This window comes from Rhodnius prolixus, unplaced genomic scaffold, assembly GCF_049639745.1.
Source record: "Rhodnius prolixus isolate KJV_2025 unplaced genomic scaffold, Rpr scaffold_9, whole genome shotgun sequence".
NCBI lineage: Eukaryota > Metazoa > Arthropoda > Insecta > Hemiptera > Reduviidae > Rhodnius > Rhodnius prolixus.
In genome coordinates, this window is record NW_027411604.1 from 22,416,268 (window position 1) to 22,437,606 (window position 21,339).

The window sequence follows — 21,339 nt, forward strand, 5'->3', positions numbered from 1 at the left end:
TTACAACCTAACGTAAAGGAGAATGGGCCTCACATCTTTTAAATTCTAAATAACGACTTATTAAACTGGTAGTAATTATGTAACATTTGAGTCGAGTGATAAGAAAATCTATTAAATTTTTATAATTTCATTAACATTAGTTAAATAACTTGAAAATATAATTATTTAAATATTAAAAACTTTTCTCTGCACAAATTAGTTGATTTAATAATCTATTTCTTGCAAAACACAAACTGAACCTTGCCAACTATCAGGTAAATATATAGTTTGTGCCAAACAAGAAAAGTTGAAACTCTTGCAATCAGCCAAAGTATTTAAACTATTTTAGAGTTGGTAAATTCTATTTTAAATAAAATGTATAGAAATAAATTTACTAGGATAAAAAATTGTGAAAGTAATGTATTTGCTTGTTAGAGAGCAGAGTGCATGGATCCATATCAATGGTGATGCTGCACCAAGGAGGGTCTATCTAAGGGGTGTTGTCCCAGCGCAAAGTTGTTCCCTTACCTGTTGTATTTACTGTGGGTGTAGTTGTTGCTGGCTGTTGTTGTGGTTGTGTTTGCTGCGGTTGTTTTTCACTGTCCGCCATCACAGCACAACTCGGCAACACTTCACACACTGGTGTATTCCTAGCGCCACTTTATTTAATGTTGTTTGGGTGGACAACAACTAATTTCCCTCCTATCTGAGAGCCTACACGGGCGGGCAAGAGAGTGTCTCTCTCGCGCGTACAGACAGTGAGCTCTGCTGAGGTGCTTCAGTGTTAAAGGCTGTAGGCTCGACTGTGTAGTGTGTACATTGCTTTGGAGAGTTCATCACAGCGCTACACCCTATTGGCAATACTAGCAACTAGTTTGGCCAGGATACTTCATCTAAAACTGATAATGATGAATTTATTATTTTTTAAGTTCTTAAAAACTACAAACTAATACATGTTTTAAACATTTAATTCTGTGAACCATATTTCTCAACTCTCTTCAATTATTGAAAATTATAAATTCAATGAAAAACATGTGGTTTCAACCCTCTTTAAACGTTCTTACTTAATAAATCTCTTTACAGAGTGATACTTTTGAATATGATGTAGTTTTGAGTGGGTAGAGCGAATTGTTTCCTACTTCAATAATATTCCTTAGTTGTTTAATCTTGGAGTTGGTTATCGCCAATCTAGTTTGTTAACCAAAGTTAGAAAATATGATTTGAGAGTTTCAGACAGAAATTTGTGGTTCAATGTATTCAGTTAAAGACGAATAACATTAGAATATGTGATGATTATTATCTGATAAATGTTCTGGACCTCCAACTGCGCAGATGATTCCTCTGTTTTTTAATCGCCGGTACTAAAGGCATTGATCAGAAGAAATAATAATTATAATGAGGTAATGCCTCAAATCTTCATACTCTTGAAACTGTCCTTTGGATCAATTTCGAAGTTTTGTGCTGTACCATAAACATGTTTCTCTTAAAAAGTGATTTTCATTTATCTCCTAAAATAACTAATTTTCCAGTCAGGAAAAATGTGTTTACAGATTTACATTAAAATAGGTTGAGCTTGTGAAATGGTGCATGATTATTAAATAATATTTTTACTAGAATTAAAACTGTCCGGTAGGACAGTTGTATAAGGGTTGACCATCAAAAACTGCACGAAAAAGTGTAAAGTTGAAAAACACCCAACTTTGACAATTTTTTTCTATTTTTCTATAAAAGATAAAATTCCCAAATTTTCTTTAAATTATAGGGCAAGTCCTCCTTTATAACTGTAATTTTTTTGTCAAATCCCAGATTTAATATATTACGAGAAAAAAGTTACTGAAAATGAGCAAAAACGGCATTTTCAAAAATTGGTCTTGTTCTTGTTGTTGTTGTTGTTGTTGTTGTTCTTCTTCTTGTTGTTACCTTTTTTGTAAACAACGTAGCGCCTAAACGCGTGAACCGATTTTCATGAATGAGGTGTCATTCGTTTCGGAATTTTATGTAGATGTGCCTTTTGGGGGTCTCGACGCTGTACATCAAATGGGGGAGGAGTTAGCCCCATATATGTGAGGCCCCTTCTCAAAATTATTATTACTAATAACTCTGAAAATGTTAACCCGATTTTAATAAAATTTGGCAGGATGATAGGTTTAGGGCACTCCTACGTAACATTTAAACGACGTTCTGCTCTTACCCTTATTAGGGGGAAGTATGGTAATCGTTTCAAATTATCGAAACGTGAACCGATTTTCATGAATGAAGTGTCATTTGAATCGAAATTTTGTACAGATTTGCACTTTAAAAGTCTCGTCGCTATGACTCATAAGGAGGGGAGTTTGCCCCACCCAAGTAAGGCCTTTTCTAATACTATTATTACCAATATTTCTATTACGCTTAGTTCGATTTGGATAAAATTTACCACGAAGAAGTGGTTAAAGCTCCTCTACGTGGCTGTGAAGTGCCACCATGCTCTTACACCTACTAAGAGGAAGTACTGCAATCGTTAAAATTATCAATGAGTGAACCTATTTACATCAATGAATTCGATTCAAAATATTTGCCTTTTAGGGAGAAGTACTGTAATCGCAGTTTATTTTTCTTACTCCTCTTAAAAGGAAGTACTGAAATCGCTTTTTAATTTTGCTATTTACGTACAAATACCTTCCTATTTTATTCAAAACGCTTTCTCTAAAAAATTGTTATTGAGGATGGTTTGGGGGACCGCAACTATAATCATTCTTAAAAAAGATCGCTCCAGTGGTAGTTACGGTTCGGACTTAACACCTTTTTAGGTTATAATGGTAGAATTTATTATTCCAAATTTTAATAAAATCTGTAAAGCAGATATGTAACTTTGCAAAACAGACAAAAAGGAAAATCTATCCAAAAAGTCCAAAAATCTCCTTAACAAAAACTTACAGTTTAAAATGTTAAGTATAAGGGTTGATTAAACGCCAAAAGGTACACAAATCAGCGTGTACCCAACATTTCATTAATACTTCATTAATATTTAAGTAATTTTACTGCATTAAATTTCATTTATTTTTTTGAATTTATTAGAGGTCACAGACCCTTATGCTGGCCAGTTCATTCATAATTTTTTTTTTTATTGATTTAAATCGCGTCAACATCTGAGGTTATTGGCGCCCGGAGTTTTTTTCAGTGCACTGCCGGCCTCCGGACAGTGTTCTCTCGTTACAGACAACACTGTCCATCACCGGCCAGTGAGCTGTAAGAAGCTCTTAGGAAGAGAAAATCTAAGGGTCAGCAGCTGGATTCGAACCCGGAACCTCCACGTGGGAATCCAATACGCTAACCGCATAGCTAATCCCTTCCCTTAGTTCATTCATAATATTTTATTTTTTGTTATAATTATGATAAAATGTATATTATATCTTCGTAATTAAATAGGTACTTTATTATAGCTTTATTCCAAATTATTCTTCTGATTTATCTTTATTAGGCCCTTTATTCTGAGTAGTCACATATACATGCATGTTAAAATAGAAAAAGACAAAGTTAGAGTCGGCTACTGTTTAAATTTGAATCACGGATTTAAAACAATATTTCAGTCTAGAATTCTTCTTACCGAAGTATTTGTGAGTACAAATAACGCATAGGTAATATCCAGTAAATTATTCAACAATAATTATTCATTTCTCAATTGTAATTTAATGTAGTCCCTCTAATTTTACTTATAGTAGGTAAAATACTGGTATAATTAGCTGTCATAAAAATATGCATATCTTATATTCCAAATATATAACACTGCGGTAAGAATACCTAGATTGAGAATTGAAGAAAACTATATTATTTGCGATAAAGCCAGATTAATTATTACCTATTATTAAAAACGCTTGACTACTAAATAAAGTAACAATTGCTTTAATCGAATTACGAACTTAAACCGAAGATTTTTATTTAAAAATAAAAATAAATAAATAAAATAAACAAAATCATTGATGAATGTTGGTGCAAGCATTTTTGAAAAAAGTTTTTGAATTTTTTAACCTCATATTTTTTTTTTATAAAGTTTTTTTTTTAACCTGTGATTAATAGTTTGTTGATTAGATATTACAGTCAATCTAAGAAATAGTGTTCTATTTGAACAAATATTTTGTAGACGAAAATGGCCAGCATAAGGGTCTGTGACCTCTAATAAATTCAAAAAAATAAATGAAATTTAATGCAGTAAAATTACTTAAATATTAATGAAGTATTAATGAAATGTTGGGTACACGCTGATTTGTGTACCTTTTGGCGTTTAATCAACCCTTATAATTAACATTTTAAACTGTAAGTTTTTGTTAAGGAGTAATAAATAACTTTTATTAATGCGGCAAACATTTTTTTTTTTGCTTAATCGCCTTAATTAAGACTTTTCAGCAGATTACTTAGTAAAAAATAACTTGCAATTATTTCGAAAATAGCTAGAAGTAATTTTGCTGTAAGCTATTTAAATAAATTGGACTCTATATGAAATAAAACTAAAATGACTAATACATTTAATATAAAAGTTTAATTATAACTGCACGCAAAATGTCGTGCGACCTCTATACAACAAAGACGTTTTACTTCTTCTTTTTTTAAATTGCGTACTTCGGTTGATTACTAACACATTTTTCAAAACAAAAACTAAAGAAAGAAAACATGAAGAAATAAAAGTTAAAGGGATATATTTCGCTAAATCAGTTTGAAATGATCTAAATATAAATTCAGAATATTTTGGATTATATTAGCGAGGATTCGGACAAAAAAAACATCTTTTTTTTGTAACTCAAAACAAATTTGCGTAACAACGCTCTGAGGAAGACAATAAATTGTAGAAACGACTTTTTTTTTCTTTATATACTATATAATCCTAAATATTAATCATTTACGGTCACTAGAAGGTCATAAAAATTCATATAAATTCAGACGTATTTATTTTTAAGGAACCCTTTATAAAAAAATTGTTAAAAGATTTGAACAATTACTTTTCTCTTTTTATTCTTTCTTTTGAAGGTTAAATTAGGAAATTTTTGTGATAGTAATATTGAAATAAAATATGGGAAAATACTTTTCGCAGAAATAATTGTTTTACAATTCCAGGAGCCCTTGGTCGTCGAAAATTCTAAGTAAACAATTGGGACTTATGAATGTTTTTCTCGAAATTAAGATGGTTTTTGAGTATGTAAGGCTGAGAATCCGGCTCATTTGACTCAACTGGACATTGGGTTTCGATTATGTATGATCTTGCAGCTACACTGACACTTGCAATTTTTTGTAAATTCAATGAAGAAGTTTTTAACAAACATTTTGGTGAAGCAGGTCAAGTCTTTGGAATACTTTAAAACCTTTCTAATCGTTGGAAGATCTTTTTTGAATGCCTAAGGATTATTAATTTAGAAAAAATTGTTTCTGACTGGAATTCCGTAATACTGTAAACTTCAGCATCAACAAAATAACAGAAAATTTTGATTTGTTGTTACTCTTTAATTTTAATTCATTCTCAAAGAAATTTTACATTATTTACTACAGAAAATACTTGAATTTTATTTTATGTTTTCAGAGGCAATTTAGTTTGAATCAATCAGAAAGTTTTTTTTTTTTTTTTACCGTAGGCTCCTTTTCTTTGTAGGCCTAATTTGGGAGCTTCTCAAAAATTAGAGGCGCCCTGGATTACTCACTTTTTCAGAGGGGCTGACGTCTCTGCAGTATTAGTTCTGATAATTAACATTGATATGATCCCTAATTAACCATCATTTATGAAACATTTGTAGATGACAATAGGTCCAATATAGGCTCCCCTAAGCTAAAATATTTTGTGCTAAGATAATTTTGAGGCAATAAATTTATTATAAGATATGTTTGCTACCTACCTAAATCCAGGACATTGATCCAATTAGACGGAAAATTCTGCCTAAATAGAGTTCATTGTTATACTTTACCTATTTTACTTCAGTGCAAATCTCCGCAAGTATGTCAAGCGAGACAAGTAAAGATTCACTGGATAAACGTAGTAATTCTTATAGTTCACACTGGTTTCAGTCATTTTTCTTTTTCCAACCACCTTCAAACGAATTATCAATAAAATCAAATAGTTTAAGATTGGTTCAAGGTTCTTAAAATATAATGTTACAAAGAACCCAGACGGCATTTTCATTTATTATTTTGTTATTGAACTATCACAAAGTTAATTTCAATTGAAAAACGAAAATATGCCGTTTTCAAAATGTAAAATTTACAATTTTTATGGGATAAATTGGAATTAGGATTATGTTTTATATTTTTATTATAAACAAATACATAGTATTTTTAATTATTCATTTTACTTATGGATGTTTTCATTTAATGATTTTTATTTTATTTATATTTTTCAATTTGCATGGTGCGATCCGGATTTCGAGCTGGATCTTTAAGATTTGTTTGGATCAATTTCTTTTGGAACAGGCCTTTCGCATACTCGAGCCAAAAATGCTGTAACAAAGGAATAAGTAAATTGAATTACCACAATCGCAAATAGTTTATAAGCTGACAAAATAAAAAATGACATCTGACAATTAACGTTTTTTACTTGATTCATTTACACTAACAGTTATCACAATAAGTGCCTTAAAGAAGCATGAATATTATTTTTTCTTTCTGAAAGATGTTAGATTCCTTAAAAGTTTACGAGAATGAGGTTTAGCCTAAGTAAGCATGCCTTAACTTGTATTATTTAATTATCTTCTTCTTTTTAAAATTTGTTTTTTTTTAAATAAATATTAAGACTTGATGAAAATGCCAGTTTGTCCACCAAGTTTGATACAAAAAAACGACAGAAAAGGACAGTAGAAAAGAGTAGAAAGAATAATTAGCAAGAAGCAGTGATCGAAGTGAGAATGATGTTTCAAAAAAAGATTGATTTATATGTTTAATTTTATAATCTTTCACGATAAAAAGCTTTTTTGCGGAATTAAGTCCCGAGTATATGATTTGAATTATTTACTTAATAATAGAAGCGGTCCGGAATTAAGTTGTTAATTATATTTTATTTTTTTCTGCTCTGATTTAGAGTTGAAAATGGAATTAAAAAAGAAGAGTATAGAACCTATAAGTGTATTAAAGAGTACACTCTTTATGAAATTGTTCAACTGCGTTTAGGGTCACTACTTGAACTTAAAAGAGTATTTATAAAAAAACACTGTTCTTACAGTACCTTACGCAAATTTGTGCAGTTAATTCACCCTCTCAGTTAACTTCAGAATTTTTTTTTGTCTAACTCCAAGAGTGTAGGCATAGTATACATCTGTATAAGCAAATTGTTGCCAGATTTTTTTGCTGGTAAATTCCGTAAATTGATTACTTCGTCAAGGAGGAGAAAAAATACTTTTGTCCCGGGCGTCATTTACCACCTTTGCTACGTTACTCCTTTAAGAGCTCATGTAAAGCAGCAATGTTAGCCATTATTTCATTAACATTGACAATTAGTGATTTTGGGAATATTTAGGTGCGGTCTAATATTCCCAAAATCATCAATGGTCAAAAACCAAAACTATCATTGACAATTAGCTCAAAATGAATTGTGGTTCTTTAAACATGATTAAATGTACTCCATGTTCTTTACAATGATTCACATATTCCCTCTATGAGTTCCTTTCTTTAGCTCCATCAATAATTGTCACTTCGATCACTAGATAGAAGAAGAACATATATACGAAGACAAGTAAAGAAAAATAACACAAGTAAAGTATGAAGAACACATAAAAATTAAGATAGATACAATTATTTGAAAATGTCATTGTTGCACTTATTCAGTGCTAAAATACACTTATTAAAAAAGTAATAAAGTACTATAAAATTAATTAATCTTATCATAATGAACCTAATCAGATTCAAAAATTATATATTTCACAAAAAACAATAACAAAAATGAAGCAATTGTTAAAAAAAAAAGAGAGTAAGAAGCTTTTTGTGGACATTCTTCAATATTTTTTATTTTAAACTTACGAAATGTATACAAAATTTTGTAGACGCCTGGCGAGTTTGTTTTACATCGCCATCAACCTCTTCAGGAAGGCTGTAATTATAAAATGATTAAAGGTGAAAGGGTAAAAAACAGGGTAAAAAGCCATACAAAAATAGATTGCAGTTCTTGTGTTTTTTTACAAAATGTTAAGATTGCAAATTGTTTTTATAGTCTTATTGGTTGTTATATTTTTTCTATTAGGAAACTGGTAATATCAGTATAAAAGGGTAAAAATAAAATAAAAAAAACATCATGTCTACAGACATGTTAAAAAGGTTTTCAACTAACTTTCTACCAAAAAAAAGGTACTGTCGCTACAGACAAAACACATTTAGAACCTTGCAAAAAGTAAAAGTATAAATGCAAAAAGTAATTTCGGTATATTTTAACAATAAACTCAAATTATCTCCAGTCATAGGTTTAAGCAGCTTGAATTAAAGAAATTAAAGTTTTTACAACATTGAATTTTTAAAAAGTATAATTTGGCTTAAAGACAATTGTCTGATCCTGAAATAATACTTCTACATCCGTATGGTTTAGAAATTGATTGGGTGGAAAATCAGAGTGGCTGTAAATCATTTTTAGAGTCACAAACAGAACTGTGAATTCTTGGAAGCTACGCTGATTTTTACGAAATTTTTAAATATTAATAAATTTTATGCTAAATTGTATCGGCCAACAAAGCGGCCAAAATTCGAAAATGCTACAGAATGTGAATCAGAATTCAAAGTATTTGTCAGGGAATCGATTAAAAAAAAAAATCATTAATGATTATGAAATTCAACCTACGAAAAAGCTACAGAGGAATGGCTACGGTATATGTAGAATGAAATATAGAATGAGTAGAACAAAACATCTGATCAGATACTTTAAAAAATCTTTAAATAAATTAAGAATGATTTAGTAGATTCAGGGCAACACTTAACCTTTTTTAAACTGAGAGGCAATACCAGAACACTCTACACTACTATTTTATTCTATACTATTTTGGCTATTAGGTGAATTTCATCCCTTCACGACCAAGACAGTTTTGTGGAGAGCACTTGAAAGGCTAATTTGAAGGTCAATCTGCATGTGCATTGAATAATAATCAGACGTTTACTACCCTAAGCCACATTATCATATGCTCCGTTAAAGAGGCTACAATTTAAGGTTCTTTCAAAGGGAAACCCTGACTATATTAGTTTAAGCTGCTCAATATCTCGACTGAAAATAAATTATGGGTGAGATCTTTGATGCACTAGAACAAAAGAGTATGTCACTTCTAAAATTCTACAAAAAATATTTGGCGTTTGAGACGTTCACATTTGCTATAAATCAAAGGGTCGTCTTGATAAATAAGAAAGTGAAATGCTGTTCAGACATATTGATTCATTCATAATTTTTGTTTACTTACGGACATAAGGTACCATGCCATCCTCATCTTCAGCGTCCAGACAATCCTTTAAGACATCGTTGCATTCTTTATCATTTAGTTTTTCACCTAGAAAAAAAATATATATATATTTACATAAAATAAAAAGTGAAGTACTTGGGTGTATGGATGTTATACAAATACAAAATATTTACTATTAACTTTTCCTAATATATAACTGAAACTAAGTACCGAAACATCTCTTTTCTCTGTTTTGATGAAAGAATGCTAAAGTAATTGTGGAAATTCAAGTTGTTCTGTAACATTTTAGAAATGCTTTTATTGTCAAATACATTTTCAAAATGTTTACACCGTTCATTGTTTTTATGAGGGAACCCGCATAATATTTAAGGAATACCAACCCTCTTTTAAAGGCTGAGTTTGCTTAAGACTAACTAAAAACATTTTGTCAAATTGTTTTTAGAATGTTCTCTTATGAGGAAGACAAATCAGAATAGATACTTTCGAAAAATATCAGAATATTAACAAGACTAATCTAAAATGGTTTTCGAGCTAAAGCTATTGTCGAGAAAATTATTCTTAAGAAACAATGATCGAAAATGTTGATTGAAATCATTAATCATATATGGTAACGTAGCCAAAATGTACATGGCTCTGCTTACTGCAGACAAATAATTAAGTTTATATAATATTACTTTAATGTCAATGTAAACAAGATTTACAAAGATGATTGAAGAATATTAAATCTACTTTGACTGTCATGAAAATCTAATTACATATGAATTTAGAAAATACAAAAAATATGTGTTAGAAATGATCTAGAAGTATACCTTTACTACTTAAATTTATTGATTAGTTTTTATGTATTAAAATTACAAATATAAATGTTTTTCTGAAATAGAAGCAAAAAGTAGAAATATCTAAAACCTGACATACCCAGAGATATGAGAATATGTTGAAGCTCAGCACCGACCATCAAACCATTTTCTTGTTTGTCGTACAATTTAAGACATTCAACGAAGTCCTCGTATACACCATTGTCCTTATCTTTTTTGGCCTGACTATAGATTGGTAGGAACTCTTCTACCGTCACTTGTTTTTCACCTATAAAGAGAAAACCAAATGAATAAAAAAAATAGAGTTCATTAGTGATTTATTCTTTAGTTTCTCTTAGTGCCATCTGTTTTGACTGGAAAAGCAGATAACGAATGTAACAGTACAGAAGAACCGATTTGTGAACCAAATTAGAGATTCTGAACAATTCGGAAACCTAGGAAAGTTTGGGTTAAGGCAATAAGGCATTTGTCAGAAAATATGGAATTTTAATAAATTTAGTACGCTTATCTTGGAGAGCAACAACGCTAAAATTCAATTTTTCCTTAACTTTGTTACATCAAACATTCCTTTTGTGTTTATTTTTGAAACATTATTCACAGAAAATTAATAAAGTGTTAGTTCAATTTCCTTTCTATAAATATGATACCACTTCAGCGAGTTAAACCTGAACTTGAACCTAGGATCTTTTATTGAAAAATCCAGCCTTTATTTTGCATATTTGTTATTAATTTAAGAAAAATTAATAACAAATTAATTAATTTTTAATCTGTTTCTACATATAATACCAATGGCGCTGGGTGCCGTCCCGTTTACTGCATCCGCAATCAGTGTCCTTTCATGACACCCATAGTTTCAAACGTTTCTACAGTAGATAATTCACATACCCTTCTTTTTGGTGCCTCCTAGTTTTTCAATGAAAGCCATGGTAGGATTGAGTCCAAGGGCTCTCAGGCAGTCTCCAAGGTGGAAGGCATCCACTGTACCAACTCCGTCAAAGTCATAAATACCGAAGGCGAAGTTTGCCTCTACATAGATAAAAATCAATTATTACTGTTTAATAATACTTTTTAAATAATAGGAAATTATCGAGAATGAAGAATTTAGCAGAATTTAAATTATTAAATGCTTGTCAGAATTCAGGGAAGAAACATAAGATTAATGATACAGAACAATGTAACTTTTTTTTTGGTAGAAATAAAGACCAGATGAAGATAGTGTAACATTATATTCTCATTTAAATATATTTTAATTGAAAGAAATATTTTTATTTTAATAAAACTATTGTCTGGCAAACATTGGCAAAGTAATATCCTGGGCTAGATGGCAAAGTTCCAACAAACATCTTGAAATCAGAGCCCTCACTAAATTTAGCCAGGGTCGGTTGGTCTCTCTTCCAATAAGAAAATCTCTATTATTAGAGTATACAATAAACGAAAAAGAAAAAAAAATGCACACACACTTAAATTAAAGAATGCTACTCACTTTCCACTTCTTTATCACTGAGATCAGTCTGTAAAAATTAAAAAATATGTTCAATATATTGTTTTACTTTTTTTTGTTATTAAATAATATAAATTAACAAATGTGATTTGTATAATGTAAAATGCAGTTTTGATTTCACAAGAATTCTCTAGTTTATTAGTACATACTACAATTTCGCTGAGTAAAATTATATTTTAAAAAAGAAAAATAGGAACTTTTTTTTGAAAAAGCTTAAAGTCATGTTAAGAAAAAAAACATTTAAAACTTCTTTTTAAGAAACTTCGTGAAGTTGAACAAAAATAAAAACAGACAACTGGCAAAACAGTTCATTTTTCAAGAGACAAACTATCCAAATGTATGTTTTTTTGTATAAAGCCAGAGGATATTTTTGAATTTTATTGCGAGCAAATTTAAAAAAATATTCTTAGATATGCAGTGAGTTTAATTAATATTTAATATCACTTTTTGTTTTTACAATAGGCAAAGGAAATAAAAGAATGAAAAATCTAATGTTCACTTACCATGGTGATGTGTTAATATAATATGAAGAAGGAATATGCTTGAGGAGCTATGTGGTGCCTCTGCCGTAGAGCTGACCGAAGTGAGATATCCACTTGGTATTTTTACTTGGGACGCCCTCGCGCAAATTGTGGGGGCATGCTACTCCCTCCTACTATACATTTTAGTTTTATTCTCTGTATATGAACTTAGAGGAGGGGTTATAAGGCAACATCCTTGCCCTAGTTCCGATTGGCGAGGATATAACCGCCTTCAGAGACTCAACAATTCGCCACTTTAGGTACTGATTTTGGAAATTACCGGAACCTTTTAGTTTTTGTTTTTGTTTGGTTATTTTTTTGGTGTTTGAAATAACGATTCTAAAGAAATACAAATATAAAGTAATTCATAAATTTATTTGAAAAGCTGACTTTGGACCTAATCAAAACTAAGTTAATTTTAGACCTAGATGTGAAAAATAGGTGAATTATTGTATACTATACTTTTATTTTATTTTTAAAGGTATGCTTATTAATAGAGAACTAATGTGGCCTAGGAAGAACGTCACTATTCTTACATACGTCTGACCTGAGATCCAATATTGGATCTCACATTTTGTAACTAAGTATTTGTGTTGTATTAATATGCCGATAGGTAAACAGTGAACGTATTAGGCAATGATACCTTGCGTTGCGTCATTTCTTTGAACATCCATTAATCTTAGAACGTTCAAGAGATTTACGATGTCAAATTTGAAGAAAGGTTGATATAACAATAAGAAATATATGATTCATGATAATATGAGTCCATTTAAATTTCATTATAATTAGTATTATTATAAAACTTACATTAGGTCTTATTAAAAAAAAGTACAGTCAAAATAAAATTAACCAAGTTTAGGCAATATTAATAATAATAATCATAAAATCAAATTCTCAATTATTTTAATATTGTTAAAAACAAAAAGTACACTTGAACATTGTGAAGAATGCTGCAGAAAATTAATATCGGAATTAATTAATGATGAAGTACTAATTTATTTATTTTTACATCAATTAAACGCTCTTTTCGGGTTGTTAAATTCTTGGGAAGTATTTTCAAAACCTAATAAAATCAACGTAACGCTTTTTCGTGCAGTTTTTGATGATCAACCCTTATACAACTGCCCTACCGGACAGTTTTAATAATGAGAAAATCTTTATTTTTTCAAAATGGATTCACAAATTTTGATTTAACTTTTAATATTTTCTTTAACATAAATAGTAGCCTACTTTAATAAGCAATAATCTATCCCTAGGCATTGTATTGATCAATAAAAATATATTTATTTTAATGGTTAATTCTAACTCCGTAACATTTCTTTTATTTTTTAAATTTGTGCAATATGATGCGATAACATATTTCTAATGTCAGTTTCACTTTTAGAGAGATATTTTAACATTAAGAAGCTTTATTTCTCATGGACTTTATACTTAATGCCAAGTTAGAGCTGCTTATATTTAAAAATATTTTGATTTGAAAGAGATTTAAGTGTGTTTTCTCTTCTGTACACTTTGCTCTTTTACCATTTAATTTAGTTGTTCCTTATATGTATTGGCATTTGAATCTTTTACATTTCTTCCTATTAAGTGATATCTGTGTACATTTTATTTTTGAGTTTAATTTAGTAATTATTATTGTACGAGAATGTCTGTGAATCAATCAGTTTTAAAATGTTCACAAATAAGTGGCCAGAATAATCTTTGGAAAACAAAAAATACCTCTTTGTTGAATTTAATTTTTTATGTTTTACAATCATTTTTTATTAGTTTTATACATTTAGTTTTATTTTTCTAAAAGTAAAACACACAAAAAAAAATCAAATCAACTAAGTGTTTAGGTCATACATATAAATATAGAAACACTAGCTTTGATTCCTCTGTCATTCTATGTACAAATGCCAACTGCTATTATATTTTTGGTTTTATGAGTTTTATTTGACAAATAACTCTATTTTACTTTTCTAAAATTTGACTGGATAAATAAAAAAACACATTTTCATAGAGTTGAGTGAGCTCAATGATAATTTTTAATTGAATTTCTCCTGGATAAAATTTTAATTCCTTATTTATACCTAATACTTTATTTTTTAACGTTCAGTTTAATGAAATTTATTTTACTTAATTATGGAAGCGTATTAACAAGTTTTAGATCGGAATAAGTAACCCAGTAAATAATAGTCAAAACTTCAAAATGGTTTACATTTATACTGTATTAGAGAAAAATAATATTCCAATTAGCTGTCGAAAACTGGAAATGATTTGTAAATATAATTTCTTCTGCGCTGGCTGCAAAGCATTAACACTGTTGCGCAGATAAATAGATACTTTCTACACCATACAAATGGCTCACGCTAGGTACTTACAAATTCTGGGAAAGAGAAACATTTTTTGCGAGCTCGTAATGTGGCTTTTTAGTTTCCTGTTATTGAAACAAGTTATATTAGATCTCGGTTAGGGATTAGACCACTACATATGTTCGTGGAGATCCGTAGTTTAAATCCGTCTGCTGGTGTTAGATTTTCTTTTTCGAAGAGCTTCTTACAGTTCACTTTCCGAAGATGGAGATCGACAGAGTACTAAAAAAGGCAGCGGCCTTTAACGTCTCACATTTTGAAACTCCTAAAAATAAAGTTAAGAGTGATTTCGATAAGATTGTAGGTTGGGTTGTGTTAAAGAAATGCAGTCTTTAGAATCCTCAACTACATTTTTTTTTTTAACATTTGGCCTTCAGTAGTGACAATTTTCAATAAAATTATGAAGATAAACGTAACAAAAGGCTGCGGTAATAGAGTGAAAGAATTAATGAAATTTAACTAAAATGTAGCCATCATATTATTCAAGATGAAAAGTGTGATCCATTCTATAATGGATGAAGTCATTGATACGGACTAACACTGTGATCACCAATATTTTCAATAATATTCTATAATTTAAGATGAACAATTATTCTTATCAAGAACACATAATTTTTGTTTAAGACCTAGAATAAATAAATACATGAATCTGGCTTGAGTTTTCTAATTCAAATTCGAGATTTATATATTTGAATTTTCAAATTCAAGATTTATCAAAAATAGTGGTTGTAATAATGTGTATTTGGCTGTTTAGTTAAACTTTATTCCGGTAGATAGTGCGAGAATGTATTTTACATTCATTTCATAACCGTACATTTACACAATAGGCTAATTGTCAGCTGTTCAGCAGTGAGTGTTGTGAGATGTTTTGTGTGAGGCTATATGAAGTGTTAAGTAAAAAAAATTAATTCTGTTTAAAATAAATTTTTATTTTTACTGCATAACCTGTGACGAACAAAAGAGAAGCCCAGATCAAGGTTGAATATTTCTTATCTGTCTCATCTATTTTGTGTATTCTGGTTGAATAGTGTGAGGCTCTTGGTTGGATTTACAACAGATTTGCAGAATAATTCGGAGTTTGTCGATGATGGTAAATGAGGAATTTAGATTAGATTTGGCACATCAGAACTTGAAATATATGCCAAAATCTCTGTTTAAAAATTATCGTGAAGTTGTGCAAATTATTGACTTAAGTTATAATCAGATTAGGTAAGTGACATTAAATTTTTATCATTATCATTAAGTATTTTCAGTTGTTTGCTCAAGTTTGTATCCCACACTTATGATTCCATACTCTAGTAAATACGACTCTAAGTGGAATGAAACATATTTTTGTAATAATATTTGTCAATCAATTTACCTTTGTTTTTCATGATTTACCTTGGTCAGTATTTGATGCTGACTAAATTTTCATGACCACTCTAGAATATTCTGGTTATTTGAATTCTGGTGTTATTTAAATAACTAATTTTTCATGTTCATATTTAATTATAAATTATGATGTCGTTCGCTGATAATTTTGCTATTTTGTTTTAGGGATGTGTCTTTTTTAGAAGGCTGCACACAGTTGACTTCAATAATAGTCGATCACAATGAACTAAATTCTGATGTTATATTTCCCCGACTACCGCAAGTTAAATTGTTATGGATGAATTACAATTTGTTGACTAGATTACATCCATTTGTGGAAAGACTTGCTTATAGTTTTCAGTACCTCCAGCATCTTAGTCTAATGGGAAATGTTATTGTTCCTCCGTTAAATGAAGATACTTTTTACCATTATCTTCAATACAGACTTTTTGTCATTTCACGCCTTCAGGTAATTTTTTTTTGTATTTAGAAATATGTATTTATTTGTAATTCGAATAGGATGACTTATTTATTAATTTTTTCCATTGAACGTTACTAAACCTTCATCTTCTTTCCGTATCTCTTTTGTACCGTAAGGCGTGGAGAAGTATATCCTTAATCCATCCCTTTCTTAGATTCCTGTCCTGTACGATGCGTTTTCCACTCTAATCTATCCTAAATTTCTGTGTAAATCTCTAGCATGTTGCAAGTCTTTCTCTGGTTCGCTAGTCTGGTCAGGCTTCCGCCTCACATCATTTCATATCATTCTCGATACGTGGATGTACTGACTCAGCAACCAAGTCTCTAAAGTTTTCCTCGCTGATTTCTAATGCAATTCATATTAGATTATGCCTGAGTAACGCATTTGCGAAGCTATTTTGATGACGTGCCTATCTACAATAGTACCGCCCAGGCTTCACTACCAAAAGAAAAGCACAGACACTGAATTATGGACAATTACGGCCTCTTTCCAATGAGAGTGGCACTTATCTGGTAGGAAATATTAGCCTTCTTTGTCCTATTCATTATTCTTAGGTATAGTGCATAATATGATTGTATTATTCTATATTTATATTTATCTGCTTAATACTACAAAGGTCAATTTTCCATTCTGTCTGTTAAACTGAACTCATAAGCTCAAAGTCAGCCACAGTCACTAGAGCTCCTCCATTGAGTTAAATTTGGAGTGGCAGTTCCTCTTATGCCCATTACCTTCCTTAATCATGAAATTATTGGTATTCATTACTCAGTGGTGCAACCGCTTACCGCAACTCTTTAATCACTAGCTGGAGTTACTCCTGGTAGTTGCTCTGCAGCATTAAATCTTCATGTCATATCATATACTGTTATAGCATGCGCTTGTACTAGTGACTTATTTGGTGTTAAGTTAGGGCTGAAAGAGTTCTTAATGTTTCTTTCATGTCTCACCCATTTAAAATAACGAGCAGCGGGTTTAAGCAGTTACTCTGCTTAGCAGACGGAAAAATTAAAATTAATTCTCTTAACCTTATTACATCTTTAGGATCCTGGTTTAGAATATGGTGCCGGGTTAGACTGCCAGTTCTACCAGGAAGGCTGCTTGTTCTTTATTTTTCTGCCAGTGTCCTTTACCTTCTCTCTAAAATCCTAGTGCATATCTTATATACTAATGAGAAAATATTTGCCTGTGATTATTGCATTGTGATTAGTTTGCCTTTCTTAAGTAGGAGGATGATCACATTGTAGTCCTAATCTTTACTAATCTAAATAACGCGGGAGGAGGGAAAAGAGCTTAGTAATTTTTATTATTTGAAATTTTTCACCTTTTATCTTGTACTGTGGCAAGACATTCCGATCACTTACAAGCTGTCATTGACCTTGGGGAGCAGTCACTTATGCCTGAGAGAGGCTTGTTAAGGATACCCAGTTTTTTAGGGTGAACATTGGACTGCTGTTATCTCCATAAAATACAATTCGTGCTTTTAATGTTTTCAGTCATTGCTATATTTGGATGACAGAGCAGTCACTGAAGATGAAAAAGAAGAAGCTCTAAGACTATATCGTAGACCAGAGGATATTGGAGATAAATTTAGTTTTACCACTATGGCTACTGCTGCTTTTAGTAAAGTCCGTCAAATTGTCAATCCAGTTGCTATGGGCTATCGCCAAGACTCACAACGCTCAAGATTGATTTAAATATTTTGATCAAGGTTTTATTATAAATGGTAGTAAATATGAAGCGAAAAATTAGTAACGTTTTAAGGTACAAAAAAATAAGTTGGAAATTTAATTTAATGAGAAATATATTTTAAAGAATTATAGTTGGGGATATCTCTATTTTTTAAATATATATGTATGTAGGTATTTAAAACGGTCCATGTTTAACGTTACTTCAAGTTGGGTCTTAGTTATGTTTGTTTCAAGTATGCATTGAAACCATTTCTATTCTTTCTTTCATAAAACTACTTATATAATAAAAAAGATTGTTCTTTTAATTTAAAAAATTTGTACTAATAGAGGTTACCAGTATATCGAGAAAGCCCTGGAAGGAATAAATAGATACAGAGAATTGCCCAATGTTGATCAGTTATTTATATTTACTTATGAAACTTATTGTCTTTCGCTTTTACATAAAATATATTTAATGAAAAAAAGTATTTCTGTAAAGAAGTGATATTAGGTATTTCTTTTCTTTAGAGGATTAGGTCCCTACCCCTGTTTACAGAAATAATTACAATAATATAATAAGCACTTTTTGCCAGAATCGCGAAATTAAAATTAGCTTTAAAAAAAGAAAAAAAAAGGGAGTACTTTGAACAAAATTAATTTGAGTTTAAGACAAGTGGGCCTCCAAAGTTTAAATGCGAGGGTGATTGCTGTTAATAACTGTTCAAAAAATAGTTATTTTAGGTGATATTTCACGAGATGTTTACATTTCGTAGTAAAACTATAGATTGTTACTCATAAAAGTGCCAAAAACGTGAGAGTGTACCAGGTGTAGAAGTACGTATGAAACCGGAATTTTTTTTTGTAAAAATTACACGTCTGTTGTTTGAAAATGATAAAAAATATTTTATTCAAAATAACCTCCATTGCTATTTATAAATTCTTCCCACCTCTCCGGCGGTTTATGAATGCCACGCCAAAAAAAAAAAAACCAGTACTTGTTTTGATGCGAACCAGTTATCCAGCCATTTTCGTACGTTTTCATACGAATTGAATCGTTGTTCAGCGAGAGCATGTCCCAGTGATGCGAATAGATCATAATCGGACGGAGTCAAGTCTAGAGAATAAGCCGCTTGCGCTAGTATTTCCCAACGGAACGCCTCGATCGTATCCCTGACCCGTTGTGCTGTGTGTGATGGGGCATTATCATGGAGCAAAATGACTGTGTTGCTCTTTTCCATATTCCGGTCGTTTTTCACGTATTGCTCGATTTAAATCGATCATTTGCTGTTGGTAGCGATCAGTGTTAACGGTTTCACCAGGTTTTAGCAGCTCGTAAAAGATTATACACCTTTCTGATCCCACCAAACACAGAGCATTGTTTTCTTTCCAAAGCGATTTTGTCTTGCAGTGGATGTCGAAGGTTCGCCTAGATTCACCCATGATTTATGACGCTTAGGATTCTCAAAATACATCCATTTTTCATCACCTGTCACGATTCGATGGAGAAATTACTTTCTTTTGTATCTATCGAGCAGCATTTAAGAAGTGGTTTTTCTATTTTCTTGCTGTCTTTCATTCAGTTCATGTGGAACACATTTTCCCACTTTCAGGAATCTTTCCCCTAGCTATCAAACGAATGGAAACAGCTTCATGCGTTACATTCAATTGATCCGCGAGTTCTTGTTGAGTTTGAGTATCATTTTCATCCAATTAGGCTTGCAATTCGTTGTCTGCGAACTTTTTCGGTGGTTTCCCCACGAATTTTTGTTTCTCACGTCAAAATCACCACTTTTGAATTTTTTGAATCACTCGAAACACTGTGTTTTACCAAGAGCATGTTCACCGTAAGCTTCGACAAGCATTCGATGCGATTCTGCAGCAGTTTTCTTCAAATGATAACAGAAAACCAATTTGTTGTCCGCAAATCGTAGTTTGTAGGCACAAAACTCGACATATTTAAGGTTATAGAAAAATATACCGGTGTATGGAACTTGGGGTTGTTGTGTGTTGAAAATCTTCGTCAGCTGTTAGAGGGAGATGATGGCGCTGCAGTAGCGGTCTTACGTTCCCTAAACTGATGGATAGCACTTTTTGTAGGGGAATTCCGGTTTCATACTTCTACACCTTTGTAAATATCATAAGTCGAATACATTAAGGACTGATTAATATAGTTTTTAATGTATCATTTAATAAAAGAGCTAAAAAGTGGGATGTAATAAATATATTATTTTTTTATATAAAATATATTTGTAAAAAAAGGACAGAAGTATGTACATTGTTTTGATAATAAACGAAACAAAAAAGAAGCGTAATTCACAATATACAAGTAGAAAAATATCATTTCATTACCTTTTACAGAGTAGTAGTATTACAAAATAATATGGCAAACAATATTATTTACAGTATCTGCTAATAAAATTAGCGGATAATTATTAATATTTTGTTTTACAGTAAAAGTTGACGTTAAAATCACTTTTTTTTATACATATTCAGGGTAACTTGAATATTTCCAAATAGTGGTAACCGAAAATGCTAAAAAAATATAAGCCCATTTTTGAAAATAAAGTATTTTCAATAAAACAAAAATTATGTATGTGTACGGCACATAGTTACTTAAAACTATTTCTTAACATAATATTCATTAAAATCAAAATGAAATGGTTGCCTATGAAGTTGATGATCTGCCCAGTAACTGAGATCAACGACCGGTATAGCGCCAGTATTATGGCAAGGCACCAGCTGGTTCCTGACGATCAAAAACACAAAATTATTACTCATAAATTATAAAATCTTTCATGAAACTTCCGTATCTAAGAACACATACTTTAACTTTTTAAATTTTAAACTTTATATAAAGATAGAATTATATGTTTTAGATAAATGTTTCGTATAACTTATTATTACAAAGTAGACCACTTCTTTATATTTTAGTAAATTTTATTCGTCAATCCATGTGGATTTTTTTTTCATTTTATTTTTTTCCATATTTACCAGAGGAAGTTTATGTTTTCTAAATTTGCCTGAGCGAATCTTTCCCTTAAATATTTTTATAATTTTAAAATATTTATTATTTATCATTTTTTTTTTTTTTTTTTAAATTTATTTTGTTATTTACAATCTGTATACATTGTATACAATAAGTAAATATGAAGAATATGGTGAACTGGTGCGGGAGGAGAGCAGGAGGAGAGAAGCTGCCCAGCGGTAGCACTCCCTATATGAGAGAGGAGAATAGGAGGAGGAGAGAGGAGAGTAGTAATTTAGGTCTTCAGCCTACAAGGAAGTCAC

At 30.7% G+C, this 21,339-nt stretch overlaps 3 protein-coding genes across 4 annotated transcripts in view; 1 reads left to right on the forward strand and 2 right to left on the reverse strand.

The window, feature by feature from the left end:
- Nucleotides 1-6,104: 6,104 nt before the first annotated feature.
- Nucleotides 6,105-12,314, reverse strand: Mlc1 (Myosin light chain alkali). 2 transcript variants are annotated; one of them, XM_074129312.1, is made up of 7 exons: nucleotides 12,182-12,314; nucleotides 11,661-11,688; nucleotides 11,063-11,203; nucleotides 10,278-10,445; nucleotides 9,363-9,449; nucleotides 7,948-8,017; nucleotides 6,105-6,435 (listed from the first exon to the last, which is right to left on the reverse strand). In XM_074129312.1, exons 1-6 carry the CDS (start codon nucleotides 12,182-12,184, stop codon nucleotides 7,989-7,991), a joined length of 456 nt encoding a protein of 151 aa, XP_073985413.1. In that variant the 5' UTR covers nucleotides 12,185-12,314; the 3' UTR covers nucleotides 6,105-6,435; nucleotides 7,948-7,988. The 2 variants fall into 2 exon arrangements, with proteins under 2 accessions (XP_073985413.1, XP_073985411.1); XM_074129310.1 differs by lacking the exon at nucleotides 7,948-8,017.
- A 3,047-nt stretch (nucleotides 12,315-15,361) lies between these two features.
- Nucleotides 15,362-18,203, forward strand: LOC141454746 (leucine-rich melanocyte differentiation-associated protein-like). Its single transcript, XM_074129309.1, has 3 exons — nucleotides 15,362-15,762; nucleotides 16,090-16,372; nucleotides 17,878-18,203. The coding sequence occupies exons 1-3, from the start codon at nucleotides 15,638-15,640 to the stop codon at nucleotides 18,076-18,078; spliced, it is 609 nt and encodes a 202-aa protein (XP_073985410.1). The 5' UTR covers nucleotides 15,362-15,637; the 3' UTR covers nucleotides 18,079-18,203.
- A 1,107-nt stretch (nucleotides 18,204-19,310) lies between these two features.
- The window catches only part of LOC141454745 (peroxidase-like), an 81,239-nt gene continuing 79,210 nt past the window's right edge, over nucleotides 19,311-21,339 (reverse strand). The window contains exon 15 of the mRNA XM_074129308.1: nucleotides 19,311-20,797. Within this exon, the coding sequence (XP_073985409.1) occupies nucleotides 20,671-20,797 (127 nt within the window). The 3' untranslated portion in view covers nucleotides 19,311-20,670. The remainder of the gene's footprint in view (nucleotides 20,798-21,339) is intronic.

Excerpts from the sequence above, each read along its gene's own strand:
- Mlc1 (XM_074129310.1), bottom strand. Across the intron at positions 11,204-11,660 it reads CAGTGATAAAGAAGTGGAAA|AGGCAAACTTCGCCTTCGGT; the intron begins GTGAGTAGCATT and ends TTATCTATGTAG. Across the intron at positions 9,450-10,277 it reads ACATATTCTCATATCTCTGG|GTGAAAAACTAAATGATAAA; the intron begins GTATGTCAGGTT and ends TTTTTTTTCTAG.
- LOC141454746 (XM_074129309.1), top strand. The coding sequence starts at position 15,638 with ATGATGGTAAATGAGGAATTTAGATTAGATTTGGCACATCAGAACTTG. Across the intron at positions 15,763-16,089 it reads TTAAGTTATAATCAGATTAG|GGATGTGTCTTTTTTAGAAG; the intron begins GTAAGTGACATT and ends ATTTTGTTTTAG. Across the intron at positions 16,373-17,877 it reads TTGTCATTTCACGCCTTCAG|TCATTGCTATATTTGGATGA; the intron begins GTAATTTTTTTT and ends TAATGTTTTCAG.